The 26,922-nt window shown below is 41.9% G+C and overlaps 1 protein-coding gene across 1 annotated transcript in view; it reads left to right on the top strand.

Moving 5' to 3' along the window:
- The window catches only part of IPO5 (importin 5), a 411,785-nt gene that overhangs the window by 248,950 nt on the left and 135,913 nt on the right, over window positions 1–26,922 (top strand). The window contains exons 12-14 of the mRNA XM_053705479.1: window positions 2,157–2,375; window positions 2,459–2,542; window positions 3,086–3,218. Of these exons, the coding sequence (XP_053561454.1) occupies window positions 2,157–2,375; window positions 2,459–2,542; window positions 3,086–3,218 (436 nt within the window). The remainder of the gene's footprint in view (window positions 1–2,156; window positions 2,376–2,458; window positions 2,543–3,085; window positions 3,219–26,922) is intronic.

Genomic DNA, 26,922 nt, shown 5'->3' with positions numbered 1-26,922 from the left:
AAGCGACTGCTACCTCTCTCCTTTTGGCTGAAAAGCATCATCCGTTTGGCCTATGAGACTGCTGGCCAGCAGCCTCCTGAAAGAATTACTGCTCATTCTACCAAAGCAGTGGCTTCCACATGGGCTTTCAAATTTTATAAATTCGACACTTTTGCTTCTTTGGAGGCTATTTTTGAGAGAGAGGTTTTGCAAGCAGTGGTGCCTTCCGTTTAAGGTACCTGTCTTGTTCTCTCCCTTCATCCGTGTCCTAAAGCTTTGGTATTGGTATCCCACAAGTAAAGGATGAATCCGTGGACTGGATACACCTTGCAAGAGAAAACAGAATTTATGCTTACCTGATAAATTACTTTCTCTTGCGGTGTATCCAGTCCACGGCCCGCCCTGGTATTTAAGTAGGGTAAAAAATTTTTTGTTTAAACTACAGTCACCACTGCATCCTATGGTTTCTCCTTTTTCTTCCTAACCTTTGGTCGAATGACTGGGGGGTGGAGCTGGAGGGGGAGCTATATGGACAGCTTTGCTGTGTGCTCTCTTTGCCACTTCCTGTAGGGAATGAGAATATCCCACAAGTAAAGGATGAATCCGTGGACTGGATACACTGCAAGAGAAAGTAAATTATCAGGTAAGCATAAATTCTGTTTTCTATCATATTGGCAAGAGTCCATGAGGCCCACCCTTTTTATGGTGGTTATTATTTTTTATATAAAGCACAATTATTTCCAAATTTCTTTTGTTGATGCTTTCTACTCCTTTCTTTATCACCCCACTGATTGGCTATTCGTTAAACTGAATTGTGGGTGTGGTCAGGGGTGTATTTATAGGCATTTTGAGGTTTGGGAAACTTTGCCCCTCCTGGTAGGATTATATATCCCATACGTCACTAGCTCATGGACTCTTGCCAATATGAAAGAAATTAATTTATCAGGTAAGTTCTTACATACATTGTTTTATACCTGCTTATCACACATACACCAATTACTACAGAGAATAATATGCTCTTGCATTCTTCAGTGAAAATAAGTTCATTGTGTGAAATAAAGGAGTGTTTAAAAGGGCACTCAAGTCAAACTAAAACGTTTGATTCAGAGTGTGCAATTTTAAACAGCTTTCCAATTGACTTCCATCAACAAAATATGCACTGTCTTTTTATATTTACACTACTGAGCATGTGCAAGGAGTCACAGAATATAAGTATTTGCATTTGTGATTGGTTGATGGCTGTCACATGATACAGGAGTGGAAATAAACATAACTTAGAAATTTGTCAGAAATATTCTACTTATTTGAAGCTCATTCTGAGTGCTATTGCATTGTCTTGTTATGAGGTTGTTGATTATGCAAATCTACTGTATATACTGGTCCTTAAAGGGATACTGAGCCCAAATTTTTTCTTTCATGATTCGGATAGAGCATGCAATTTTAAGCAACTTTCTAATTTACTTCTGTTATCAATTTTTCTTTGTTCTCTTGATATCTTTATTTGAAAAAGAAGGCATCTAAGCTAAGGAGCCAGCAAATGTGTGGTTCAGAACCATGGACAGCATTTGTTTATTGGTGCTGTCCAATCAGCAAGGACAACCCAGGTTGTTCACCAAAAATGGGCCGGCATCTAAACTTAAATTCTTGCTTTTTAAATAAACATACCAAGAGAATGAAGAAAATTTGATAATAGGAGTACATTAGAAAGTTGCTTAAAATTGCATGTTCTATCTGAATCACAGAAGAAAAAATTTGGGTACAGTGTCCCTTTAACATTTTGTGACATACAACAATAAAGCAGTGAATATGTAGTCCAAGCTAAACACAGCCTGGTACTAAAATGCATTCCAGCTGTGATTCTAGAATCTACTAAAAAGTAACTTTTAAATACATCAATATTTTAAATATTCATCACCCATATTTGCTATATTCTCTCTATTACAATATATTTTATTCCCTTCACTTAACTGTGCATATTACCAAATGGATAGTTTTTGGGTCTTCTGGAGGTCAGTAATGGGTCCTTTAGATTTATAATATATTGAGGTTTTTTGTGTGTGTGTGGGGGGGGGGGGGGGTTGTGGCTGATTTTAAATGCATATGCTTTTCTCAGAACATTTACTATAATGCTGTTTAAATAGAACACTTAAACCTAACTTGCTTTTTTTTTTTTTAAGCTTATTCAGAAAGGCACAAAACTGGTCTTGGAACAAGTTGTAACCTCTATAGCCTCTGTTGCGGATACCGCAGAAGAGAAATTTGTCCCTTACTATGATTTGTTCATGCCTTCCCTCAAGCACATTGTAGAAAATGCTGTGCAAAAGGAACTCCGGCTTTTAAGAGGAAAAACTATTGAGTGCATTAGCCTAATTGGATTGGCTGTTGGCAAAGAGAAGGTGAGTGGGCTGTCTTGTTTAGACTTTGGAATGCGCAGTTAAATATTTTAGGTTTAACATGGAGCTTTGCTTTCTCTTTCTAGTTTATGCAAGATGCCTCTGATGTTATGCAACTGCTGCTAAAGACCCAAACTGACTTTAATGATTTGGAAGATGATGACCCTCAGGTGTGTGTTTCACAACAATATGGGCATAAAACTGAATCCTAAATAACATCTAATGTAGTGTATTTAACATGATTGTTATGAAAGTGCAGGTTCAAGGTAATTGAAACGCAGACTCATTGCCTTATACAGTTATTAGCATAGATTATCTACCTAGCAAGATTTAGCAAGCATCCACAACCCTGTCGGCCACGGTGCATTTAGCCGAATACTGGAAGTGAATTCTAGTCACCTGATTCCTCAATGTAGCCCGGAGTACCGTAGTTTGCCGCGGATCAAACTGGTTGATACAGAGTCCAAAAAAGTAGTAGGCACTACTACACGTGTGGTATAAAAATTCCACTTTATTCAATAAAGTGGAATATTTATAGTTATACCACACGTGTAGTAGTGCCTGCTACTTTCTTGGACTCTAGCAAGATTTAGCCCTGAGGCAAAAATAGAACATCTTATAAGCATGGTTCGATTTTTAGATAAATTTTTTTAGATTATTTTTTTTGCTTTGGATACTAATTCAGTATTAAATAAGCTTTTCTTGTGATATAGATTTCTTATATGATTTCTGCCTGGGCACGAATGTGCAAAATCCTTGGAAAGGAGTTTCAACAGTATCTTCCTGTGGTTATGGGACCTTTGCTGAAGACCGCATCTATTAAACCTGAAGTGGCTCTTCTTGACAGTAAGTGCTCTCAAATGCATCTCTGTGGTTCTTGGTTATGCCAACACTTATGAAATCCCAGCAGATAATATATAGTTCTGTTTTTTAAATGGCTGGTAAAAAAATAGATGTAAGTGTATATCCTCATCTGTAAAACTTAGACATATATACTAATGGCACCATATTCTGGCATTTGCTTTTGTTTGAATATAAAAGACATTATGCTGTGGAAAGTGTCCCAAATATACTAGCTTAACTTGAAAAGCAAGTTTGTTAAAAGGATACTTTATTTGTACAGTGTTGTAACATTGATGCATGCTCTAGTCGGTATGCTGTTGCATTTTAAGATCATTTATTGCATTTTTGTATTTACTGGTCATTTGCATTAATATTTTTTTTTAAAAAGTACTTGACATAGCTATTACTGTTTATCAATGCATCAAATTCCTTTCCAAACAGGTGTATGTTTCTTCTACAAGATATGAGTCCACAGATTTCATCCTTACTTGTGGGATATTAACCTCCTGCTAACGGGAAGTGGCAAAGAGCACCACAGCAGAGCTTTATTTATAGCTCCTCCCTTCCCTCCACCCCCGTCATTCTCTTTGCCTGTGTTAGTAATAGGAAGAGGTAAAGTGAGGTGTTAGTTTTAGTTTCTTCAATCAAGAAGTTTTTTATTTTCAAATGGTACCGGTAAGTACTATTTTCCTCAGGGAGATATGGAAGATTTCTACCTTGAGGTTGATGATCTTAGCAGATGTAACCAAGATCCATATTGGTTCCCACAGAGCTTCTGAAGGTAGTACAAGAGAAATCTTCAGTGTGGAGAACGGTTTCATGCTACAAGCAGCATTGAGGTATGTTCAGTCCTTTCTGAGGAGACTTGGTATATCAGAACTGGCTGACATTTTTTTCCCTGCAAGGGAAGGGGTAAGCAGTAGACCTGTAAACAAAGGGTATTACTGAAAAACCTGTGTTTAATTTATTTTGTTGTCATTTACTGGCCTAGCATTTATAAAGGGCTTAAAAGCAAGCTATCTAAAGGGACACTGGGAGAGGCAACAATTTTTGTGTGTTCAAATAATCAGTATGGCTGTATTTCGTGTGTGCTTAGGGGTAAAACAAATCCACATGGCTTTATTACTAAACCGCTTCCCATGCGGTTGTACAGTCTGATGTGATCGTCGTCCATGATGGGCGGGGCCTATTTTCGTGCGCTCAGACGCACACTTTACTCTGGCTGAGAAGGCAGCAGGGATTGGCTCCGGTTAGGCCTAGACTGGTGTTCTGTTAACCGGATCGTTGTCGAGTCATTTTGCAGTACCCTGGGGGCAGGTAGGCGCCACAGCAGAGCTGTGTCGAGGTGCAGGGGTTATTTTTTTTCAAATGAAACATATTTTTGACTATAAATATCTTTTAGAGGTTAATTTCTCCCCTTACTCTTGGGGTGCAATAATTTTTGGCACTATTGATTATGTGTAGTTAATTTTAAAGAGTTAACGTATTTAGGCAGTTTGGGAAAAATTGTGCGCTTTTTTATTTCTTAAAGGCGCAGTACACTTAAAAAAAAATTGTTTAATTCAATAAATAGTGTTTCTCTTGTTAAGTGTAGTCAGTCCACGGGTCATCCATTACTTATGGGATTATATCTCTTCCCAACAGGAAGTTGCAAGAGGATCACCCAAGCAGAGCTGCTATATAGCTCCTCCCCTCACATGTCATATCCAGTCATTCTCTTGCAAGTCTCAACAAAGGAGGTTGTGAGAGGAGATAGGAGTTTTCTTTCATGTAATTAGCAAGAGTCCATGAGCTAGTGACGTATGGGATATACATTCCTACCAGGAGGGGCAAAGTTTCCCAAACCTCAAAATGCCTATAAATACACCCCTCACCACACCCACAATTCAGTTTTACAAACTTTGCCTCCGATGGAGGTGGTGAAGTAAGTTTGTGCTAGATTCTACGTTGATATGCGCTCCGCAGCAAGTTGGAGCCCGGTTTTCCTCTCAGCGTGCAGTGAATGTCAGAGGGATGTGAGGAGAGTATTGCCTATTTGAATGCAGTGATCTCCTTCTAAGGGGTCTATTTCATAGGTTCTCTGTTATCGGTCGTAGAGATTCATCTCTTACCTCCCTTTTCAGATCGACGATATACTCTTATATATACCATTACCTCTGCTGATTCTCGTTTCAGTACTGGTTTGGCTATCTGCTATATGTAGATGAGTGTCCTGGGGTAAGTAAGTCTTATTTTCTGTGACACTCCTAGCTATGGTTGGGCACTTTGTTTATAAAGTTCTAAATATATGTATTCAAACATTTATTTGCCTTGACTCAGAATGTTCAACTTTCCTTATTTTCAGACAGTCAGTTTCATATTTGGGATAATGCATTTTAACATTTTTCTTACCTTAAAATTTGACTTTTTTCCCTGTGGGCTGTTCGGCTCGCGTGGGCTGAAAATGCTTCATTTTATTGCGTCATTCTTGGCGCTGACTTTTTTGGTGCAAAAATTCTATTTCTCCAACATAGGTGTGTCCGGTCCACGGCGTCATCCTTACTTGTGGGATATTCTCCTCCCCAACAGGAAATGGCAAAGAGCCCAGCAAAGCTGGTCACATGATCCCTCCTAGGCTCCGCCTACCCCAGTCATTCTCTTTGCCGTTGTACAGGCAACATCTCCACGGAGATGGCTTAGAGTTTTTTTAGTGTTTAACTGTAGTTTTTCATTATTCAATCAACGTTTGTTGCACAATTTGGATGTTGTTCGCGCTCTAAAATTCTATTTAGATGCTACAAAGGATTTTAGACAAACATCTTCCTTGTTTGTTGTTTATTCAGGTAAAAGGAGAGGTCAAAAAGCAACTTCTACCTCTCTCTCTTTTTGGATTAAAAGCATCATCAGATTGGCTTACGAGACTGCCGGACGGCAGCCTCCCGAAAGAATCACAGCTCATTCCACTAGGGCTGTGGCTTCCACATGGGCCTTCAAGAACGAGGCTTCTGTTGATCAGATATGTAGGGCAGCGACTTGGTCTTCACTGCACACTTTTACCAAATTTTACAAGTTTGATACTTTTGCTTCTTCTGAGGCTATTTTTGGGAGAAAGGTTTTGCAAGCCGTGGTGCCTTCCATTTAGGTGACCTGATTTGCTCCCTCCCTTCATCCGTGTCCTAAAGCTTTGGTATTGGTTCCCACAAGTAAGGATGACGCCGTGGACCGGACACACCTATGTTGGAGAAAACAGAATTTATGTTTACCTGATAAATTTCTTTCTCCAACGGTGTGTCCGGTCCACGGCCCGCCCTGGTTTTTTTAATCAGGTCTGATATTTTATTTTCTTTAACTACAGTCACCACGGTACCATATGGTTTCTCCTATGCAAATATTCCTCCTTAACGTCGGTCGAATGACTGGGGTAGGCGGAGCCTAGGAGGGATCATGTGACCAGCTTTGCTGGGCTCTTTGCCATTTCCTGTTGGGGAGGAGAATATCCCACAAGTAAGGATGACGCCGTGGACCGGACACACCGTTGGAGAAAGAAATTTATCAGGTAAACATAAATTCTGTTTTCCGTTTTCGGCGTCATACGTGTCGCCGGAAGTTGCGTCATTTTTTGACGTTATTTTGCGCCAAAAATGTTGGCGTTCCGGATGTGGCGTCATTTTTGGCGCCAAAAAGCATTTAGGCGCCAAATAATGTGGGCGTCTTATTTGGCGCGAAAAAATATGGGCGTCACTTTTGTCTCCACATTATTTAAGTCTCATTTTTTATTGCTTCTGGTTGCTAGAAGCTTGTTCTTTGGCATTTTTTCCCATTCCTGAAACTGTCATTTAAGGAATTTGATCAATTTTGCTTTATATATATATGTTGTTTTTTCTCTTACATATTGCAAGATGTCTCACGTTGCATCTGAGTCAGAAGATACTACAGGAAAATCGCTGTCAAGTGCTGAATCTACCAAAGCTAAGTGTATCTGCTGTAAACTTTTGGTAGCTATTCCTCCAGCTGTTGTTTGTATTGATTGTCATGACAAACTTGTTAAAGCAGATAATATTTCCTTTAGTAAAGTACCATTGCCTGTTGCAGTTCCTTCAACATCTAAGGTTCAGAATGTTCCTGATAATATAAGAGATTTTGTTTCAGAATCCATAAAGAAGGCTATGTCTGTTATTTCTCCTTCTAGTAAACGTAAAAAATCTTTTAAAACTTCTCTCCCTACAGATGAATTTTTAACTGAACATCATCATTCTGATTCTGATGATTCCTCTGGTTCAGAGGATTCTGTCTCAGAGGTTGATGCTGATAAATCTTCATATTTATTTAAAATGGAATTTATTCGTTCTTTACTTAAAGAAGTCCTAATTGCTTTAGAAATAGAGGATTCTGGTCCTCTTGATACTAAATCTAAACGTTTAAATAAGGTTTTTAAATCTCCTGTAGTTATTCCAGAAGTTTTTCCTGTTCCTGATGCTATTTCTGCAGTAATTTCCAAAGAATGGGATAATTTGGGTAATTCATTTACTCCTTCTAAAAGTTTTAAGCAATTATATCCTGTGCCGTCTGACAGATTAGAATTTTGGGACAAGATCCCTAAAGTTGATGGGGCTATTTCTACCCTTGCTAAACGTACTACTATTCCTACGTCAGATGGTACTTCGTTTAAGGATCCTCTAGATAGGAAAATTGAGTCCTTTCTAAGAAAAGCTTATCTGTGTTCAGGTAATCTTCTTAGACCTGCTATATCTTTGGCTGATGTTGCTGCGGCTTCAACTTTTTGGTTGGAAACTTTAGCGCAACAAGTAACACATCGTGATTCTCATGATATTATTATTCTTCTTCAACATGCTAATAATTTTATCTGTGATGCCATTTTTGATATTATCAGAGTTGATGTCAGGTTTATGTCTCTAGCTATTTTAGCTAGAAGAGCTTTATGGCTTAAAACTTGGAATGCTGATATGGCTTCTAAATCAACTTTACTTTCCATTTCTTTCCAGGGTAACAAATTATTTGGTTCTCAGTTGGATTCCATTATTTCAACTGTTACTGGTGGGAAAGGAACTTATTTACCACAGGATAAAAAATCTAAAGGTAAAAACAGGGCTAATAATCGTTTTCGTTCCTTTCGTTTCAACAAAGAACAAAAGCCTGATCCTTCATCCTCAGGAGCAGTTTCAGTTTGGAGACCATCTCCAGTTTGGAATAAATCCTAACCAGCTAGAAAGGCAAAGCCTGCTTCTAAGTCCACATGAAGGTGCGGCCCTCATTCCAGCTCAGCTGGTAGGGGGCAGGTTACGTTTTTTCAAGGAAATTTGGATCAATTCTGTTCACAATCTTTGGATTCAGAGCATTGTTTCAGAAGGGTACAGAATTGGTTTCAAGTTGAGACCTCCTGCAAAGAGATTTTTTCTTAACCGTGTCCCAGTAAATCCAGTAAAAGCTCAAGCATTTCTGAAATGTGTTTCAGATCTAGAGTTGACTGGAGTAATTATGCCAGTTCCAGTTCCGGAACAGGGGATGGGGTTTTATTCAAATCTCTTCATTGTACCAAAGAAGGAGAATTCTTTCAGACCAGTTCTGGATCAAAAAATATTGAATCGTTATGTAAGGATACCAACATTAAAGATGGTAACTGTAAGGACTATCTTACCTTTTGTTCAGCAAGGGAATTATATGTCCACAATAGATTTACAGGATGCATATCTGCATATTCCGATTCATCCAGATCATTATCAGTTCCTGAGATTCTCGTTTCTGGACAAGCATTACCAGTTTGTGGCTCTGCCGTTTGGCCTAGCTACAGCTCCAAGAATTTTTACAAAAGTTCTCGGTGCCCTGCTGTCTGTAATCAGAGAACAGGGTATTGTGGTATTTCCTTATTTGGACGATATCTTGGTACTTGCTCAGTCTTTTCATTTAGCAGAATCTCGTACGAATCGACTTGTGTTGTTTCTTCAAGATCATGGTTGGAGGATCAATTTACCAAAAAGTTCTTTGATTCCTCAGACAAGAGTAACCTTTCTGGGTTTCCAGATGGATTCAGTGTCCATGACTCTGTCTTTAACAGACAAGAGACGTCTAAAGTTGATTACAGCTTGTCGAAACCTTCAGTCACAATCATTCCGTTCGGTAGCCTTATGCATGGAAATTCTAGGTCTTATGACTGCTGCATCGGACGCGATCCCCTTTGCTCGTTTTCACATGCGACCTCTTCAGCTCTGTATGCTGAAGCAATGGTGCAAGGATTACACGAAGATATCTCAAACAATATCTTTAAAACCGATTGTACGACACTCTCTAACGTGGTGGACAGATCACCATCGTTTAATTCAGGGGGCTTCTTTTGTGCTTCCGACCTGGACTGTAATTTCAACAGATGCAAGTCTCACAGGTTGGGGAGCTGTGTGGGGATCTCTGACGGCACAAGGAGTTTGGGAATCTCAGGAGGTGAGATTACCGATCAATATTTTGGAACTCCGTGCAATTTTCAGAGCTCTTCAGTTTTGGCCTCTTCTGAAGAGAGAATCGTTCATTTGTTTTCAGACAGACAATGTCACTACTGTGGCATACATCAATCATCAAGGAGGGACTCACAGTCCTCTGGCTATGAAAGAAGTATCTCGAATTCTGGTTTGGGCGGAATCCAGCTCCTGTCTAATATCTGCGGTTCATATCCCAGGTATAGACAATTGGGAAGCGGATTATCTCAGTCGCCAAACGTTGCATCCGGGCGAATGGTCTCTTCACCCAGAGGTATTTCTTCAGATTGTTCAAATGTGGGAGCTTCCAGAAAAAGATCTGATGGCGTCTCATCTAAACAAGAAACTTCCCAGGTATCTGTCCAGATCCTGGGATCCTCAGGCGGAAGCAGTGGATGCATTATCACTTCCTTGGAAGTATCATCCTGCTTATATCTTTCCGCCTCTAGTTCTTCTTCCAAGAGTAATCTCCAAGATTCTGAAGGAATGCTCGTTTGTTCTGCTGGTAGCTCCGGCATGGCTTCACAGGTTTTGGTATGCGGATCTTGTCCGGATGGCCTCTTGCCAACCGTGGACTCTTCCGTTAAGACCAGACCTTCTGTCACAAGGTCCTTTTTTCCATCAGGATCTGAAATCCTTAAATTTAAAGGTATGGAGATTGAACGCTTGATTCTTGGTCAAAGAGGTTTCTCTGACTCTGTGATTAATACTATGTTACAGGCTCGTAAATCTGTATCTCGAGAGATATATTATAGAGTCTGGAAGACTTATATTTCTTGGTGTCTTTCTCATCATTTTTCCTGGCATTCTTTTAGAATACCGAGAATTTTACTGTTCCTTCAGGATGGTTTAGATAAGGGTTTGTCCGCAAGTTCTTTGAAAGGACAAATCTCTGCTCTTTCTGTTCTTTTTCACAGAAAGATTGCTATTCTTCCTGATATTCATTGTTTTGTACAAGCTTTGGTTCGTATAAAACCTGTCATTAAGTCAATTTCTCCTCCTTGGAGTTTGAATTTGGTTCTGGGAGCTCTTCAAGCTCCTCCGTTTGAACCTATGCATTCATTGGACATTAAATTACTTTCTTGGAAAGTTTTGTTCCTTTTGGCCATCTCTTCTGCCAGAAGAGTTTCTGAATTATCTGCTCTTTCTTGTGAGTCTCCTTTTCTGATTTTTCATCAGGATAAGGCGGTGTTGCGAACTTCTTTTGAATTTTTACCTAAAGTTGTGAATTCCAACAACATTAGTAGAGAAATTGTGGTTCCTTCATTATGTCCTAATCCTAAGAATTCTGAGGAGAAATCGTTGCATTCTTTGGATGTTGTTAGAGCTTTGAAATATTATGTTGAAGCTACGAAATCTTTTCGTAAGACTTCTAGTCTATTTGTTATCTTTTCCGGTTCTAGAAAAGGCCAGAAAGCTTCTGCCATTTCTTTGACATCTTGGTTGAAATCCTTAATTCATCTTGCCTATGTTGAGTCGGGTAAAACTCCGCCTCAGAGGATTACAGCTCATTCTACTAGGTCAGTTTCTACTTCCTGGGCGTTTAGGAATGAAGCTTCGGTTGACCAGATCTGCAAAGCAGCGACTTGGTCCTCTTTGCATACTTTTACTAAATTCTACCATTTTGATGTATTTTCTTCTTCTGAAGCAGTTTTTTGTAGAAAAGTACTTCAGGCAGCGGTTTCAGTTTGAATCTTCTGCTTATGTTTTTCGTTCAACTTTATTTTGGGTGTGGATTATTTTCAGCAGGAATTGGCTGTCTTTATTTTATCCCTCCCTCTCTAGTGACTCTTGTGTGGAAAGATCCACTTCTTGGGTAGTCCTTATCCCATACGTCACTAGCTCATGGACTCTTGCTAATTACATGAAAGAAAACATAATTTATGTAAGAACTTACCTGATAAATTCATTTCTTTCATATTAGCAAGAGTCCATGAGGCCCGCCCTTTTTTTTTTTGTGTGGTGGTTTTGATTTTGTATAAAGCACAATTATTCCAATTCCTTATTTTATATGCTTTCGCACTTTTTTATCACCCCACTTCTTGGCTATTCGTTAAACTGAATTGTGGGTGTGGTGAGGGGTGTATTTATAGGCATTTTGAGGTTTGGGAAACTTTGCCCCTCCTGGTAGGAATGTATATCCCATACGTCACTAGCTCATGGACTCTTGCTAATATGAAAGAAATGAATTTATCAGGTAAGTTCTTACATAAATTATGTTTTTTACTTAATTCTTCAATCAAAAGTTTGTTATTTTAAAATGGCACCGGAGTGTGCTGTTTTTTCTCTCAGGCAGTATTTAGAAGAAGAAAATCTGCCTGCGTTTTCTATGATCTTAGCAGACGTAACTAAGATCCACTGGCTGTTCTCGCACATTCTGAGGAGGGGTAACTTCAGAAAAGGGAATAGCATGCGGGGTCCCCCGCAAATGAGCTATGTGCAGTATATTTTCTAGGAATGGAATTGACTAAGAAAACACTGCTGTTACCCATATGATGTAAGTACAGCCTTTAATGCAGTAGTAGCGACTGGTATCAGGCTGTTAAATGTATGCGCAGTTGAGTTATTTTCTAGGGACTAGAATTTGACTGAGAAAATACTGTTAATACTGAAATAAATGTATAAGCCTTAACTGCAGTAGAAGCGACTGGTAGCAGGCTTAGTGATAACTTTGCATAACACTGGAAAAGTTGTTTTTTAAAACATTTACTGGCATGTTATTCGTTTTGTGAGGTACTTTGGTGATAAATCTTTTTGGGCATGATTTTTTTCCACATGGCTAACGTTTATTTCTGCATAAAAAACCGTTGTTACAGGTCTCCCACTGTTGTAATATGAGTGGGAGGGGCCTTTTTTTAGCGCCTTGTTGCGCAGATAAAATTCTAGCACAGTCTTCCTGCTTTTTCCTCCTCGATCCAGGACGTCTCCAGAGAGCTCAGTGGTCTTCAAAATTAATTTTTGAGGGAGGTAATCAGTCACAGCAGACCAGTGACAGTGTGTTTGACTGTGAGAAAAACGTTAAATCTAAAATTGATTATCCGGTTGTGGGTATTGAGGGGTTAATCATCCGTTTGCTAGTGGGTGCAATCCTCTGCTAAATTCATACATTTACTGTTAAAATTGTTGGCTATAACTGAATTAGTTCATTGTTATTTCAACTGTGACAGTTTTCTCCAACATAGGTGTGTCCGGTCCACGGCGTCATCCTTACTTGTGGGATATTCTCTTCCCCAACAGGAAATGGCAAAGAGCCCAGCAAAGCTGGTCACATGATCCCTCCTAGGCTCCGCCTTCCCCAGTCATTCTCTTTGCCGTTGTACAGGCAACATCTCCACGGAGATGGCTTAGAGTTTTTTAGTGTTTAGAGAAACTATGTAAAATGGACAAGTTCCTAGAGGTCCCGGGGCCCCCCGAAGCTTTTCCTATACCAGAGCGGGTGGCGGACATTGTAAATAAAGAATGGGAAAGGCCCGGTATACCTTTCGTCCCTCCCCCCATATTTAAAAAATTGTTTCCTATGGTCGACCCCAGAAAGGACTTATGGCAGACAGTCCCCAAGGTCGAGGGGGGCGGTTTCTACTCTAAACAAACGCACCACTATACCCATAGAAGATAGTTGTGCTTTCAAAGATCCTATGGATAAAAAATTAGAAGGTTTGCTTAAAAGGATGTTTGTTCAGCAAGGTTACCTTCTACAACCAATTTCATGCATTGTCCCTGTCACTACAGCCGCGTGTTTCTGGTTCGATGAGCTAGAAAAGGCGATCACTAGTAATTCTCCTTCTTATGAGGAGATTATGGACAGAATCCGTGCTCTTAAATTGGCTAATTCTTTCACCCTAGACGCCACTTTGCAATTGGCTAGGTTAGCGGCGAAAAATTCTGGGTTTGCTATTGTGGCGCGCAGAGCGCTTTGGTTAAAATCTTGGTCAGCGGATGCGTCTTCCAAGAACAAATTGCTTAACATTCCTTTCAAGGGGAAAACGCTGTTTGGCCCTGACTTGAAAGAGATTATCTCTGATATCACTGGGGGCAAGGGCCACGCCCTTCCTCAGGATAGGTCTTTCAAGGCCAAAAATAAACCTAATTTCTTCTGTTATGTGTGATCAGTCCACGGGTCATCATTACTTCTGGGATATAACTCCTCCCCAACAGGAAATGCAAGAGGATTCACCCAGCAGAGCTGCATATAGCTCCTCCCCTCTACGTCAGTCCCAGTCATTCTCTTGCACCCAACGACTAGATAGGATGTGTGAGAGGACTATGGTGATTATACTTAGTTTTTATGACTTCAATCAAAAGTTTGTTATTTTAAAATAGCACCGGAGCGTGTTATTACTTCTCTGGCAGAGTTTGAGGAAGAATCTGACAGAGATTTTTTACTATGATTTTAACCGGAGTCGTTAAGATCATATTGCTGTTCTCGACCATCTGAGGGAGGTAAAGGCTTCAGATCAGGGGACAGCGGGCAGATGAATCTGCATTGAGGTATGTGGCAGTTTTTATTTTCTGAATGGAATTGATGAGAAAAGCCTGCCATACCGTTAAAATGACATGTATGTATACACTTCAGTATTCTGGGGATGGTATTTCACCGGAACTACTGTGTTAAGGTCACTAATCCTTTTAATAACTATTCTCATGTTAAACGTTTTTGCTGGAATGTAGAATCGTTTACATTGCTGAGGTACTGTGTGAATAAATGTTTGGGCATTATTTTCCACTTGGCAGTTTTTTGCTTTAATTGTGACAGTTTCGTTTCTCTTCACTGCTGTGTGGGAGAGGGAGGGGCCGTTTTTGGCGCTCTTTGCTACGCATCAAAAAATTCCAGTCAGCTACTTTTATATGTCCTGCATGATCCGGTTCATCTCTGACAGATCTCAGGGGTCTTCAAACTTCTTTGAAGGGAGGTAAATTCTCTCAGCAGAGCTGTGAGAATTCTTATAGTGACTGTGTATAAAAAACGTTGTTTTGTTTTTCTTATGTACAAATTTAATTAGTGTTGTTTTTTACTAATGGGAACAAACCTTTGCTAAAAGTTGTGTTGTTTTAAAATTTGATGCAATAACTGTTTTTCAGTTCATTATTTCAACTGTCATTTAATCGTTAGTACCTCTTTGAGGCACAGTACGTTTTTTGCTAAAAAAGATTATAACCAAGTTGTAAGTTTTTTGCTAGTGTGTTAAACATGTCTGACTCAGAGGAAGATATCTGTGTCATTTGTTCCAATGCCAAGGTGGAGCCCAATAGAAATTTATGTACTAACTGTATTGATGCTACTTTAAATAAAAGTCAATCTGTACAATGTGAACAAATTTCACCAAACAGCGAGGGGAGAGTTATGCCGACTAACTCGCCTCACGCGACAGTACCTGCATCTCCCGCCCGGGAGGTGCGTGATATTTTGGCGCCTAGTACATCTGGGCGGCCATTACAGATAACATTACAAGATATGGCTACTGTTATGACTGAAGTTTTGTCTAAATTACCTGAACTAAGAGGCAAGCGTGATCACTCTGGGGTGAGAACAGAGTGCGCTGACAATGCTAGGGCCATGTCTGATACTGCGTCACAGCTCGCAGAGCATGAGGACGGAGAGCTTCATTCTGTGGGTGACGGTTCTGATCCAAACAGATTGGACTCAGATATTTCAAATTTTAAATTTAAATTGGAGAACCTCCGTGTACTACTAGGGGAGGTCTTAGCAGCTCTCAACGATTGTAACACTGTTGCAATACCAGAGAAACTGTGTAGGTTGGATAAATACTTTGCGGTACCGGCGAGTACTGACGTTTTTCCTATACCTAAGAGACTAACTGAAATTGTTACTAAGGAGTGGGATAGACCCGGTGTGCCGTTCTCACCCCCTCCAATATTTAGAAAGATGTTTCCAATAGACGCCACCACTCGGGACTTATGGCAAACGGTCCCCAAGGTGGAGGGAGCAGTTTCTACTTTAGCTAAGCGTACCACTATCCCGGTGGAGGATAGCTGTGCTTTCTCAGATCCAATGGATAAAAAATTAGAGGGTTACCTTAAGAAAATGTTTGTTCAACAAGGTTTTATATTACAACCCCTTGCATGTATCGCGCCGATTACGGCTGCGGCAGCATTTTGGATTGAGTCGCTTGAAGAGAACCTTAGTTCCTCTACGCTAGACGACATTACGGACAGGCTTAGAGTCCTTAAACTAGCTAATTCTTTCATTTCGGAGGCCGTAGTACATTTAACCAAACTTACGGCTAAGAACTCAGGATTCGCCATACAGGCACGCAGGGCACTGTGGCTAAAATCCTGGTCAGCTGATGTTACTTCTAAGTCCAAATTACTTAATATACCTTTCAAGGGGCAGTCCTTATTCGGGCCCGGTTTGAAAGAAATTATCGCTGACATTACGGGAGGTAAGGGCCACGCCCTACCTCAAGACAAGGCCAAAGCTAAGGCTAGACAGTCTAATTTTCGTCCCTTTCGGAATTTCAAAACAGGAGCAGCATCAACCTCCACTGCACCAAAACAGGAAGGAGCTGTTGCTCGTTACAGGCAAGGCTGGAAGCCTAACCAGTCCTGGAACAAAAGCAAGCAGGCCAGGAAACCTGCTGCTGCCCCAAAGACAGCATGAACCGAGAGCCCCCGATCCGGGACCGGATCTAGTAGGGGGCAGACTCTCTCTCTTCGCCCAGGCCTGGGCAAGAGATGTTCAGGATCCCTGGGCACTAGAGATCATATCTCAGGGATACCTTCTAGACTTCAAATTATCTCCCCCAAGAGGGAGATTTCATCTGTCAAGGTTGTCAACAAACCAGATAAAGAAAGAAGCGTTTCTACGCTGCGTACAAGATCTGTTAACAATGGGAGTGATCCATCCGGTTCCGTGGTCGGAACAAGGACAAGGGTTCTACTCAAACCTGTTTGTGGTTCCCAAAAAAGAGGGAACTTTCAGGCCAATCTTAGATTTAAAGACTCTAAACAAATTCCTAAGAGTTCCATCGTTCAAAATGGAAACTATTCGGACAATTTTACCCATGATCCAAGAGGGTCAGTACATGACCACAGTGGATTTAAAGGATGCTTACCTTCACATACCGATCCACAAAGATCATCACCGGTATCTAAGGTTTGCCTTCTTAGACAGGCACTACCAGTTTGTAGCTCTTCCATTCGGATTGGCTACGGCTCCAAGAATCTTCACAAAGGTTCTGGGTGCCCTTCTAGCGGTACTAAGACCGCGAGGGATTTCGGTAGCTCCGTACCTAGACGACATTCTAATACAAGCTTCAAGCTTTCAAACTGCCAAGTCTCATACAGAGTTAGTTCTGGCATTTCTAAGGTCGCATGGATGGAAAGTGAACGAAAAGAAGAGTTCTCTCTTTCCTCTCACAAGAGTTCCATTCTTGGGGACTCTTATAGATTCTGTAGAAATGAAGATTTACCTGACAGAAGACAGGTTAACAAAACTTCAAAATGCATGCCGCGTCCTTCATTCCATTCAACACCCGTCAGTAGCTCAATGCATGGAGGTGATCGGCTTAATGGTAGCGGCAATGGACATAGTACCTTTTGCACGCCTACACCTCAGACCGCTGCAACTATGCATGCTAAGTCAGTGGAATGGGGATTACTCAGATTTGTCCCCTACTCTGAATCTGAATCAAGAGACCAGAAATTCTCTTCTATGGTGGCTTCATCGGCCACACCTGTCCAGGGGAATGCCATTCAGCAGGCCAGACTGGACAATTGTAACAACAGACGCCAGCCTACTAGGTTGGGGCGCTGTCTGGAATTCTCTGAAGGCTCAGGGACTATGGAATCAGGAGGAGAGTCTCCTTCCAATAAACATTCTGGAATTGAGAGCAGTTCTCAATGCCCTTCTGGCTTGGCCCCAGTTAATAACTCGGGGGTTCATCAGGTTTCAGTCGGACAACATCACGACTGTAGCTTACATCAACCATCAGGGAGGGACAAGAAGCTCCCTAGCAATGATGGAAGTATCAAAGATAATTCGCTGGGCAGAGTCTCACTCTTGCCACCTGTCAGCAATCCACATCCCGGGAGTGGAGAACTGGGAGGCGGATTTCTTGAGTCGCCAGACTCTTCATCCGGGGGAGTGGGAACTTCATCCGGAGGTCTTTGCCCAAATACTTCGACGTTGGGGCAAACCAGAGATAGATCTCATGGCGTCTCGCCAGAACGCCAAACTTCCTCGCTACGGGTCCAGATCCAGGGATCCGGGAGCAGTTCTGATAGATGCTTTGACAGCACCTTGGAACTTCAGGATGGCTTATGTGTTTCCACCCTTCCCGCTGCTTCCTCGATTGATTGCCAAAATCAAACAGGAGAGAGCATCAGTAATTCTAATAGCACCTGCTTGGCCACGCAGGACTTGGTATGCAGATCTAGTGGACATGTCATCCTGTCCGCCTTGGTCTCTACCTCTGAGACAGGACCTTCTGATACAGGGTCCATTCAAACATCAAAATCTAACTTCTCTGAAGCTGACTGCTTGGAAATTGAACGCTTGATTTTATCAAAACGTGGTTTTTCTGAGTCGGTTATTGATACCCTGATTCAGGCTAGGAAGCCTGTTACCAGAAGGATTTACCATAAAATATGGCGGAAATACCTATACTGGTGCGAATCCAAAGGTTACTCCTGGAGTAAGGTTAGGATCGCTAGGATATTGTCTTTTCTACAAGAAGGTTTAGAAAAGGGTTTATCAGCTAGTTCATTAAAGGGACAGATTTCAGCTCTGTCCATCTTGTTACACAGACGTCTGTCAGAAAATCCAGACGTCCAGTCCTTTTGTCAGGCTTTAGCTAGGATCAAGCCTGTGTTTAAAGCTGTTGCTCCACCATGGAGTTTAAACTTAGTTCTTAACGTTTTACAGGGTGTTCCGTTTGAACCCCTTCATTCCATTGATATAAAAATGTTATCTTGGAAAGTTCTGTTTTTAATGGCTATTTCCTCGGCTCGAAGAGTCTCTGAGTTATCAGCCTTACATTGTGATTCCCCTTATCTGATTTTTCACTCAGACAAGGTAGTTCTGCGTACTAAACCTGGGTTCTTACCTAAGGTAGTCACTAACAGGAACATCAATCAAGAGATTGTTGTCCCATCCTTGTGTCCAAATCCTTCTTCAAAGAAGGAACGTCTTTTACACAATCTGGATGTAGTTCGTGCCCTCAAGTTCTACTTGCAGGCAACTAAAGATTTTCGCCAAACTTCTTCCTTGTTTGTCGTTTACTCTGGACAGAGGAGAGGTCAAAAAGCTTCTGCTACCTCTCTCTCTTTTTGGCTTCGTAGCATAATACGTTTAGCCTATGAGACTGCTGGACAGCAGCCTCCTGAAAGAATTACAGCTCACTCCACTAGAGCTGTGGCTTCCACTTGGGCCTTTAAGAATGAGGCCTCTGTTGAACAGATTTGCAAGGCTGCAACTTGGTCTTCGCTTCATACTTTTTCCAAATTTTACAAATTTGACACTTTTGCTTCTTCGGAGGCTATTTTTGGGAGAAAGGTTCTTCAGGCAGTGGTTCCTTCTGTATAATGAGCCTGCCTATCCCTCCCGTCATCCGTGTACTTTTGCTTTGGTATTGGTATCCCAGAAGTAATGATGACCCGTGGACTGATCACACATAACAGAAGAAAACATAATTTATGCTTACCTGATAAATTCCTTTCTTCTGTTGTGTGATCAGTCCACGGCCCGCCCTGTTTTAAGGCAGGTAAATATCTTTTAAATTATACTCCAGTCACCACTTCACCCTTGGTTACTCCTTTCTCGTTGTTTCTTGGTCGAATGACTGGGACTGACGTAGAGGGGAGGAGCTATATGCAGCTCTGCTGGGTGAATCCTCTTGCATTTCCTGTTGGGGAGGAGTTATATCCCAGAAGTAATGATGACCCGTGGACTGATCACACAACAGAAGAAAGGAATTTATCAGGTAAGCATAAATTATGTTTTTCGTCCCTTTTGTAGAAACGGACCAGCCCCAAGTGCTACGTCCTCTAAGCAAGAGGGTAATACTTCTCAAGCCAAGCCAGCCTGGAGACCAATGCAAGGCTGGAACAAGGGAAAGCAGGCCAAGAAACCTGCCACTGCTACCAAGACAGCATGAGATGTTGGCCCCCGATCCGGGACCGGATCTGGTGGGGGGCAGACTCTCTCTCTTCGCTCAGGCTTGGGCAAGAGATGTTCTGGATCCTTGGGCGCTAGAAATAGTCTCCCAAGGTTATCTTCTGGAATTCAAAGGGCTTCCCCCAAGGGGGAGGTTCCACAGGTCTCAATTGTCTTCAGACCACATAAAAAAACAGGCATTCTTACATTGTGTAGAAGACCTGTTAAAAATGGGAGTGATTCATCCTGTTCCATTAGGAGAACAAGGGATGGGGTTCTACTCCAATCTGTTCGTAGTTCCCAAAAAAGAGGGAACGTTCAGACCAATCTTAGATCTCAAGATCCTAAACAAGTTTCTCAAGGTTCCATCGTTAAAAATGGAAACCATTCGAACAATTCTTCCTTCCATCCAGGAAGGTCAATTCATGACCACGGTGGATTTAAAGGATGCGTATCTACATATTCCTATCCACAAGGAACATCATCGGTTCCTAAGGTTCGCATTCCTGGACAAGCATTACCAGTTCGTGGCACTTCCGTTCGGATTAGCCACTGCTCCAAGGATTTTCACAAAGGTACTAGGGTCCCTTCTAGCGGTGCTAAGACCAAGGGGCATTGCAGTAGTACCTTACTTGGACGACATTCTGATTCAAGCGTCGTCCCTTCCTCTAGCAAATGCTCACACGGACATTGTCCTGGCCTTTCTCAGATCTCACGGATGGAAAGTGAACGTAGAAAAGAGTTCTCTATCTCCGTCAACGAGGGTTCCCTTCTTGGGAACAATAATAGACTCCTTAGAAATGAGGATTTTTCTGACAGAGGCCAGAAAAACAAAACTTCTAAACTCTTGTCAAATACTTCATTCCGTTCCTCTTCCTTCCATAGCGCAGTGCATGGAAGTAATAGGTTTGATGGTAGCGGCAATGGACATAGTTCCTTTTGCGCGCATTCATCTAAGACCATTACAACTGTGCATGCTCAGTCAGTGGAATGGGGACTATACAGACTTGTCTCCGACGATACGACCGACGCCAGTCTGATGGGCTGGGGCGCGGTCTGGGGACTCCTGAAAGCTCAGGGTCTTTGGTCTCGGGAAGAATCTCTTCTACAGATAAATATTCTGGAACTGAGAGCGATACTCAATGCTCTCAAGGCTTGGCCTCAGCTAGCAAAGGCCAAGTTCATACTGTTTCAATCAGACAACATGACGACTGTTGCGTACATCGACCATCAGGGGGGAACAAGGAGTTCCCTGGCGATGGAAGAAGTGACCAAAATCATTCAATGGGCGGAGACTCACTCCTGCCACTTGTCTGCAATCCACATCCCAGGAGTGGAAAATTGGGAAGCGGATTTTCTGAGTCGTCAGACATTACATCCGGGGGAGTGGGAACTCCATCCGGAAATCTTTGCCCACATTACTCAACTGTGGGGCATTCCAGTCATGGATCTGATGGCCTCTCGTCAGAACTTCAAGGTTCCTTGCTACGGGTCCAGATCCAGGGATCCCAAGGCGACTCTAGTAGATGCACTAGTAGCACCTTGGACCTTCAAACTAGCTTATGTATTCCCGCCGTTTCCTCTCATCCCCAGGCTGGTAGCCAGGATCAATCAGGAGAGGGCATCGGTGATCTTGATAGCTCCTGCGTGGCCACGCAGGACTTGGTATGCAGACCTGGTGAATATGTCATCGGCTCCACCATGGAAGCTACCTTTGAGACGAGACCTTCTTGTTCAAGGTCCGTTCGAACATCCGAATCTGGTCTCACTCCAACTGACTGCTTGGAGATTGAACGCTTGATCTTATCAAAGCGAGGGTTCTCAGATTCTGTTATTGATACTCTTGTTCAGGCCAGAAAGCCTGTAACTAGAAAAATTTACCACAAAATATGGAAAAAATATATCTGTTGGTGTGAATCTAAAGGATTCCCTTGGGACAAGGTAAAAATTCCTAAGATTCTATCCTTTCTTCAAGAAGGATTGGAGAAAGGATTATCTGCAAGTTCCTTGAAGGGACAGATTTCTGCCTTGTCTGTGTTACTTCACAAAAAGCTGGCAGCTGTGCCAGATGTTCAAGCCTTTGTTCAGGCTCTGGTTAGAATCAAGCCTGTTTACAAACCTTTGACTCCTCCCTGGAGTCTCAATTTAGTTCTTTCAGTTCTTCAGGGGGTTCCGTTTGAACCCTTACATTCCGTTGATATTAAGTTATTATCTTGGAAAGTTTTGTTTTTGGTTGCAATTTCTTCTGCTAGAAGAGTTTCAGAATTATCTGCTCTGCAGTGTTCTCCTCCTTATCTGGTGTTCCATGCAGATAAGGTGGTTTTACGTACTAAACCTGGTTTTCTTCCGAAAGTTGTTTCTAACAAAAACATTAACCAGGAGATAGTCGTGCCTTCTTTGTGTCCGAATCCAGTTTCAAAGAAGGAACGTTTGTTGCACAATTTGGATGTTGTTCGCGCTCTAAAATTCTATTTGGATTTTAGACAAACATCTTCCTTGTTTGTTGTTTATTCTGGTAAAAGGAGAGGTCAAAAAGCAACTTCTACCTCTCTCTCTTTTTGGATTAAAAGCATCATCAGATTGGCTTATGAGACTGCCGGACGGCAGCCTCCTGAAAGAATCACAGCTCATTCCACTAGGGCTGTGGCTTCCACATGGGCCTTCAAGAACGAGGCTTCTGTTGATCAGATATGTAAGGCAGCGACTTGGTCTTCACTGCACACTTTTACCAAATTTTACAAGTTTGATACTTTTGCTTCTTCTGAGGCTATTTTTGGGAGAAAGGTTTTGCAAGCCGTGGTGCCTTCCATTTAGGTGACCTGATTTGCTCCCTCCCTTCATCCGTGTCCTAAAGCTTTGGTATTGGTTCCCACAAGTAAGGATGACGCCGTGGACCGGACACACCTATGTTGGAGAAAACAGAATTTATGTTTACCTGATAAATTACTTTCTCCAAGGGTGTGTCCGGTCCACGGCCCGCCCTGGTTTTTTAATCAGGTCTGATAATTTATTTTCTTTAACTACAGTCACCACGGTATCATATGATTTCTCCTATGCAAATATTCCTCCTTTACGTCGGTCGAATGACTGGGGAAGGCGGAGCCTAGGAGGGATCATGTGACCAGCTTTGCTGGGCTCTTTGCCATTTCCTGTTGGGGAAGAGAATATCCCACAAGTAAGGATGACGCTGTGGACCGGACACACCGTTGGAGAAAGTAATTTATCAGGTAAACATAAATTCTGTTTTTTTTTGTGTTTTTAAAAGCGCTGCTGCGTTTTTTCTATTGCTTGTAAATTCACTGAAAGATTTTTTCCAAGCTTGCCTAGTCTTCATTGCTAGTCTGTTTAAACATGTCTGATACAGATGAATCTACTTGTTCATTATGTTTAAAAGCCAATGTGGAGCCCAATAGAAATTTGTGTACCAATTGTATTGATGCTACTTTAAATAAAAGTCAGTCTTTACCGGTAAAGAAATTATCACCAGACATCGAGGGGGAAGTTATGCCGACTAACTCTCCTCACGTGTCACTACCCGCTCAGGAGGTGCGTGAGATTGTGGCTCCAAGTACATCAAGGCCCTTACAAATCACTTTGCATGATATGGCTAATGTTAGGCAAATTATATAATACTTCTTTCATGAGTTAAGAGGCAAGCGCGATAGCTCTGGGTTTAGGACAGAGCGCGCCGATGACACGAGAGCCATGTCCGATACTGCGTCACAATTTGCAGAACATGAGGACGGAGAGCTTCATTCTGTGGGTGACGGATCTGATCCGGGGAGACAGGATTCAGAAATTTCAAATTTTAAATTTAAGCTTGAGAACCTCCGTGTATTGCTAGGGGAGGTGTTAGTGGCTCTGAATGATTGCGACACAGTGGCAATCCCAGAGAAATTATGTAGGCTGGATAAATACTATGCGGTACCGGTGTGCACTGACGTTTTTCCTATACCTTAAAAGGCTTACAGAGATTATTAGCAAGGAGTGGGATAGACCTGGTGTGCCTTTTTCCCCTCCTCCGATATTTAGAAAAATGTTCCCAATAGACTCCACCACACGAGACTTATGGCAGACAGTCCCTAAGGTGGAGGGAGCAGTTTCTACTTTAGCCAAGCGTACCACTATCCCGGTGGAGGATAGTTGTGCTTTCTCAGATCCAATGGATAAAAAATTAGAAGGTTACCTTAAGAAAATGTTTGTTCAACAAGGTTTTATATTACAGCCCCTTGCATGCATTGCGCCCGTCACTGCTGCGGCAGCATTCTGGTTTGAGTCTCTGGAAGAGGCTATTCGCACAGCACCATTGGATGAGATTATGAACAAGCTTAAAGCCCTTAAGCTAGCTAATGCATTTGTTTCGGATGCCGTGGTGTATTTAACCAAACTAACGGCTAAGAACTCCGGATTCGCCATCCAGGCGCGCAGAGCGCTATGGCTTAAATCCTGGTCAGCAGATGTAACTTCTAAATCTAAATTGCTTAATATTCCTTTCAAAGGGCAAACCTTATTCGGGCCCGGCTTGAAAGAAATTATTGCTGACATTACTGGAGGTAAGGGTCACTCCCTTCCCCAGGACAGGGCCAAATCAAAGGCCTTGGGTTTTCAACATGGCTTATGTGTTTCCACCATTTCCGCTGCTTTGAATCAAGATCAAACAGGAGAGAGCATCGGTGATTCTGATAGCACCTGCGTGGCCACGCAGGACCTGGTATGCAGATCTAGTGGGCATGTCGTCCTGTCCACCATGGTCTCTACCTCTGAGACAGGACCTTCTAATTCAGGGTCCTTTCAACCATCCAGATCTAATTTCTCTGAGGCTGACTGCATGGAGATTGAATGCTTGATTCTGTCAAAGCGTGGCTTCTCGGAGTCAGTTATTGATACCTTAATACAGGCTCGGAAACCTGTTACCAGAAAAATTTACCATAAAATATGGCGTAAATACTTATATTGGTGTGAATCCAAGAGTTACTCATGGAGTAAAGTTAGGATTCCTAGGATTTTGTCTTTTCTACAAGAGGGTTTAGAAAAGGGTTTATCTGCTAGTTCATTAAAGGGACAGATTTCTGCTCTGTCTATTCTGTTACACAAACGTCTGGCAGATGTCCCAGACGTTCAGGCTTTTTGTCAGGCTTTGGCTAGGATTAAGCCTGTGTTTATGACTGTTGCTCCGCCGTGGAGCTTAAACTTAGTTCTTAAAGTTCTTCAAGGTGTTCCGTTTGAACCCCTCCATTCCATTGATATTAAGCTGTTATCTTGGAAAGTTCTGTTTTTGATGGCTATTTCCTCGGCTCGAAGAGTCTCTGAGTTATCTGCCCTACACTGTGATTCTCCTTATCTGATTTTTCATTCAGACAAGGTAGTTCTGCGTACTAAACCTGGGTTTTTACCTAAGGTAGTTTCTTACAGGAATATCAATCAAGAGATTGTTGTCCCATCTCTATGCCCTAATCCTTCTTCGAAGAAGGAACGACTTTTGCATAATCTGGACGTAGTCCGTGCCCTGAAGTTCTATTTGCAAGCAACTAAAGATTTTCGTCAAACTTCTTCCCTGTTTGTCGTTTACTCTGGACATAGGAGAGGTCAAAAGGCTTCGGCTACCTCTCTCTCCTTTTGGCTTCGTAGCATAATACGTTTAGCCTATGAGACTGCTGGACAGCAGCCTCCGGAAAGAATTAAAGCTCATTCCACTAGAGCTGTGGCTTCCACCTGGGCCTTTAAAAATGAGGCCTCTGTTGAACAGATTTGCAAGGCTGCAACTTGGTCTTCACACTTTTTCAAAATTTTACAAATTTGACACTTTTGCTTCTTCGGAGGCTATTTTTGGGAGAAAGGTGCTTCAGGCAGTGGTTCCTAAAGTTCCTGCCTTGTCCCTCCCATCATCCGTGTACTTTAGCTTTGGTATTGGTATCCCATAAGTAATGGATGACCCGTGGACTGACTACACTTAACAAGAGAAAACATAATTTATGCTTACCTGATAAATTTATTTCTCTTGTAGTGTGTTCAGTCCACGGCCCGCCCTGTCTTTTAAGTCAGACCTAAATTTTAATTAAACTCCAGTCACCACTGCACCCTATGGTTTCTCCTTTCTCGTCTTGTTTCGGTCGAATGACTGGATATGACATGTGAGGGGAGGAGCTATATAGCAGCTCTGCTTGGGTGATCCTCTTGCAACTTCCTGTTGGGAAGAGATATAATCCCTTAAGTAATGGATGACCCGTGGACTGACTACACTACAAGAGAAATAAATTTATCAGGTAAGCATAAATTATGTTTTAACGACTATTGTGGTTATTTCTAGTCTGTTCAACATGTCTGACATTGAGGATACTAATTGCTCTATTTGTTTAGAAGCCATTGTGGAACCCCCTCTTACGTTGTGTACCTCTTGTACTGAAAGGGCCTTATAATGTAAAAAGCATATATTAGGTAAAGAAAGTGTGCCTAAGGATGATTCTCAGTCTGAAGAGAATCAGGATATGCCATCCAATTCTCCCCAAGTGTCACAATCTTTAACACCCACACAAGCGACGCCAAGTACCACTAGTGCGTCTAATTCTTTTACTCTGCAGGAGATGGCTGCAGTTATGTCAACTACCCTTACAGAGGTATTATCTAAATTACCAGTGTTACAGGGTAAACGCAGTAGGTCAGGTATTAATGTGAATACTGAATCCTCTGATGCTTTATTGGCTATTTCCGATGTACCCACACAGTGCTCTGAGTTGGGGGTCAGGGAATTGCTGTCTGAGGGAGAACTTTCAGATTCAGGAAAGATATTATCTCAGACAGATTCGGACGTCATGTCCTTTAAATTTAAGCTGGAACACCTCCGCCCGTTACTTCGGGAGGTTTTAGCAACTCCGGGTGATTGTGACCCTATTGTGATACCACCAGAGAAATTGTGTAAGGTGGACAAATACCTAGAAGTGCCTACTTACACTGATGTTTTTCCGGTTCCTAAACGAATTTCGGAAATTGTAAATAAAGTATAGGATAGACCAGGTATACCGTTCTCTCCTCCTCCTAATTTTAAGAAAATGTTTCCCTATCAGACACCATTCAGGACTCTTGACAGTTGGTCCCTAAGGTGGAGGGAGCTATATCTACCCTGCCTAAGCGT

The sequence above is a fragment of the Bombina bombina genome, chromosome 3 (genome assembly GCF_027579735.1).
Source record: "Bombina bombina isolate aBomBom1 chromosome 3, aBomBom1.pri, whole genome shotgun sequence".
Classification (NCBI taxonomy): Eukaryota; Metazoa; Chordata; class Amphibia; order Anura; family Bombinatoridae; genus Bombina; species Bombina bombina.
The sequence above is the reverse complement of the archived record's forward strand: the minus strand, read 5'-3'. Positions and strand labels throughout refer to the sequence as shown.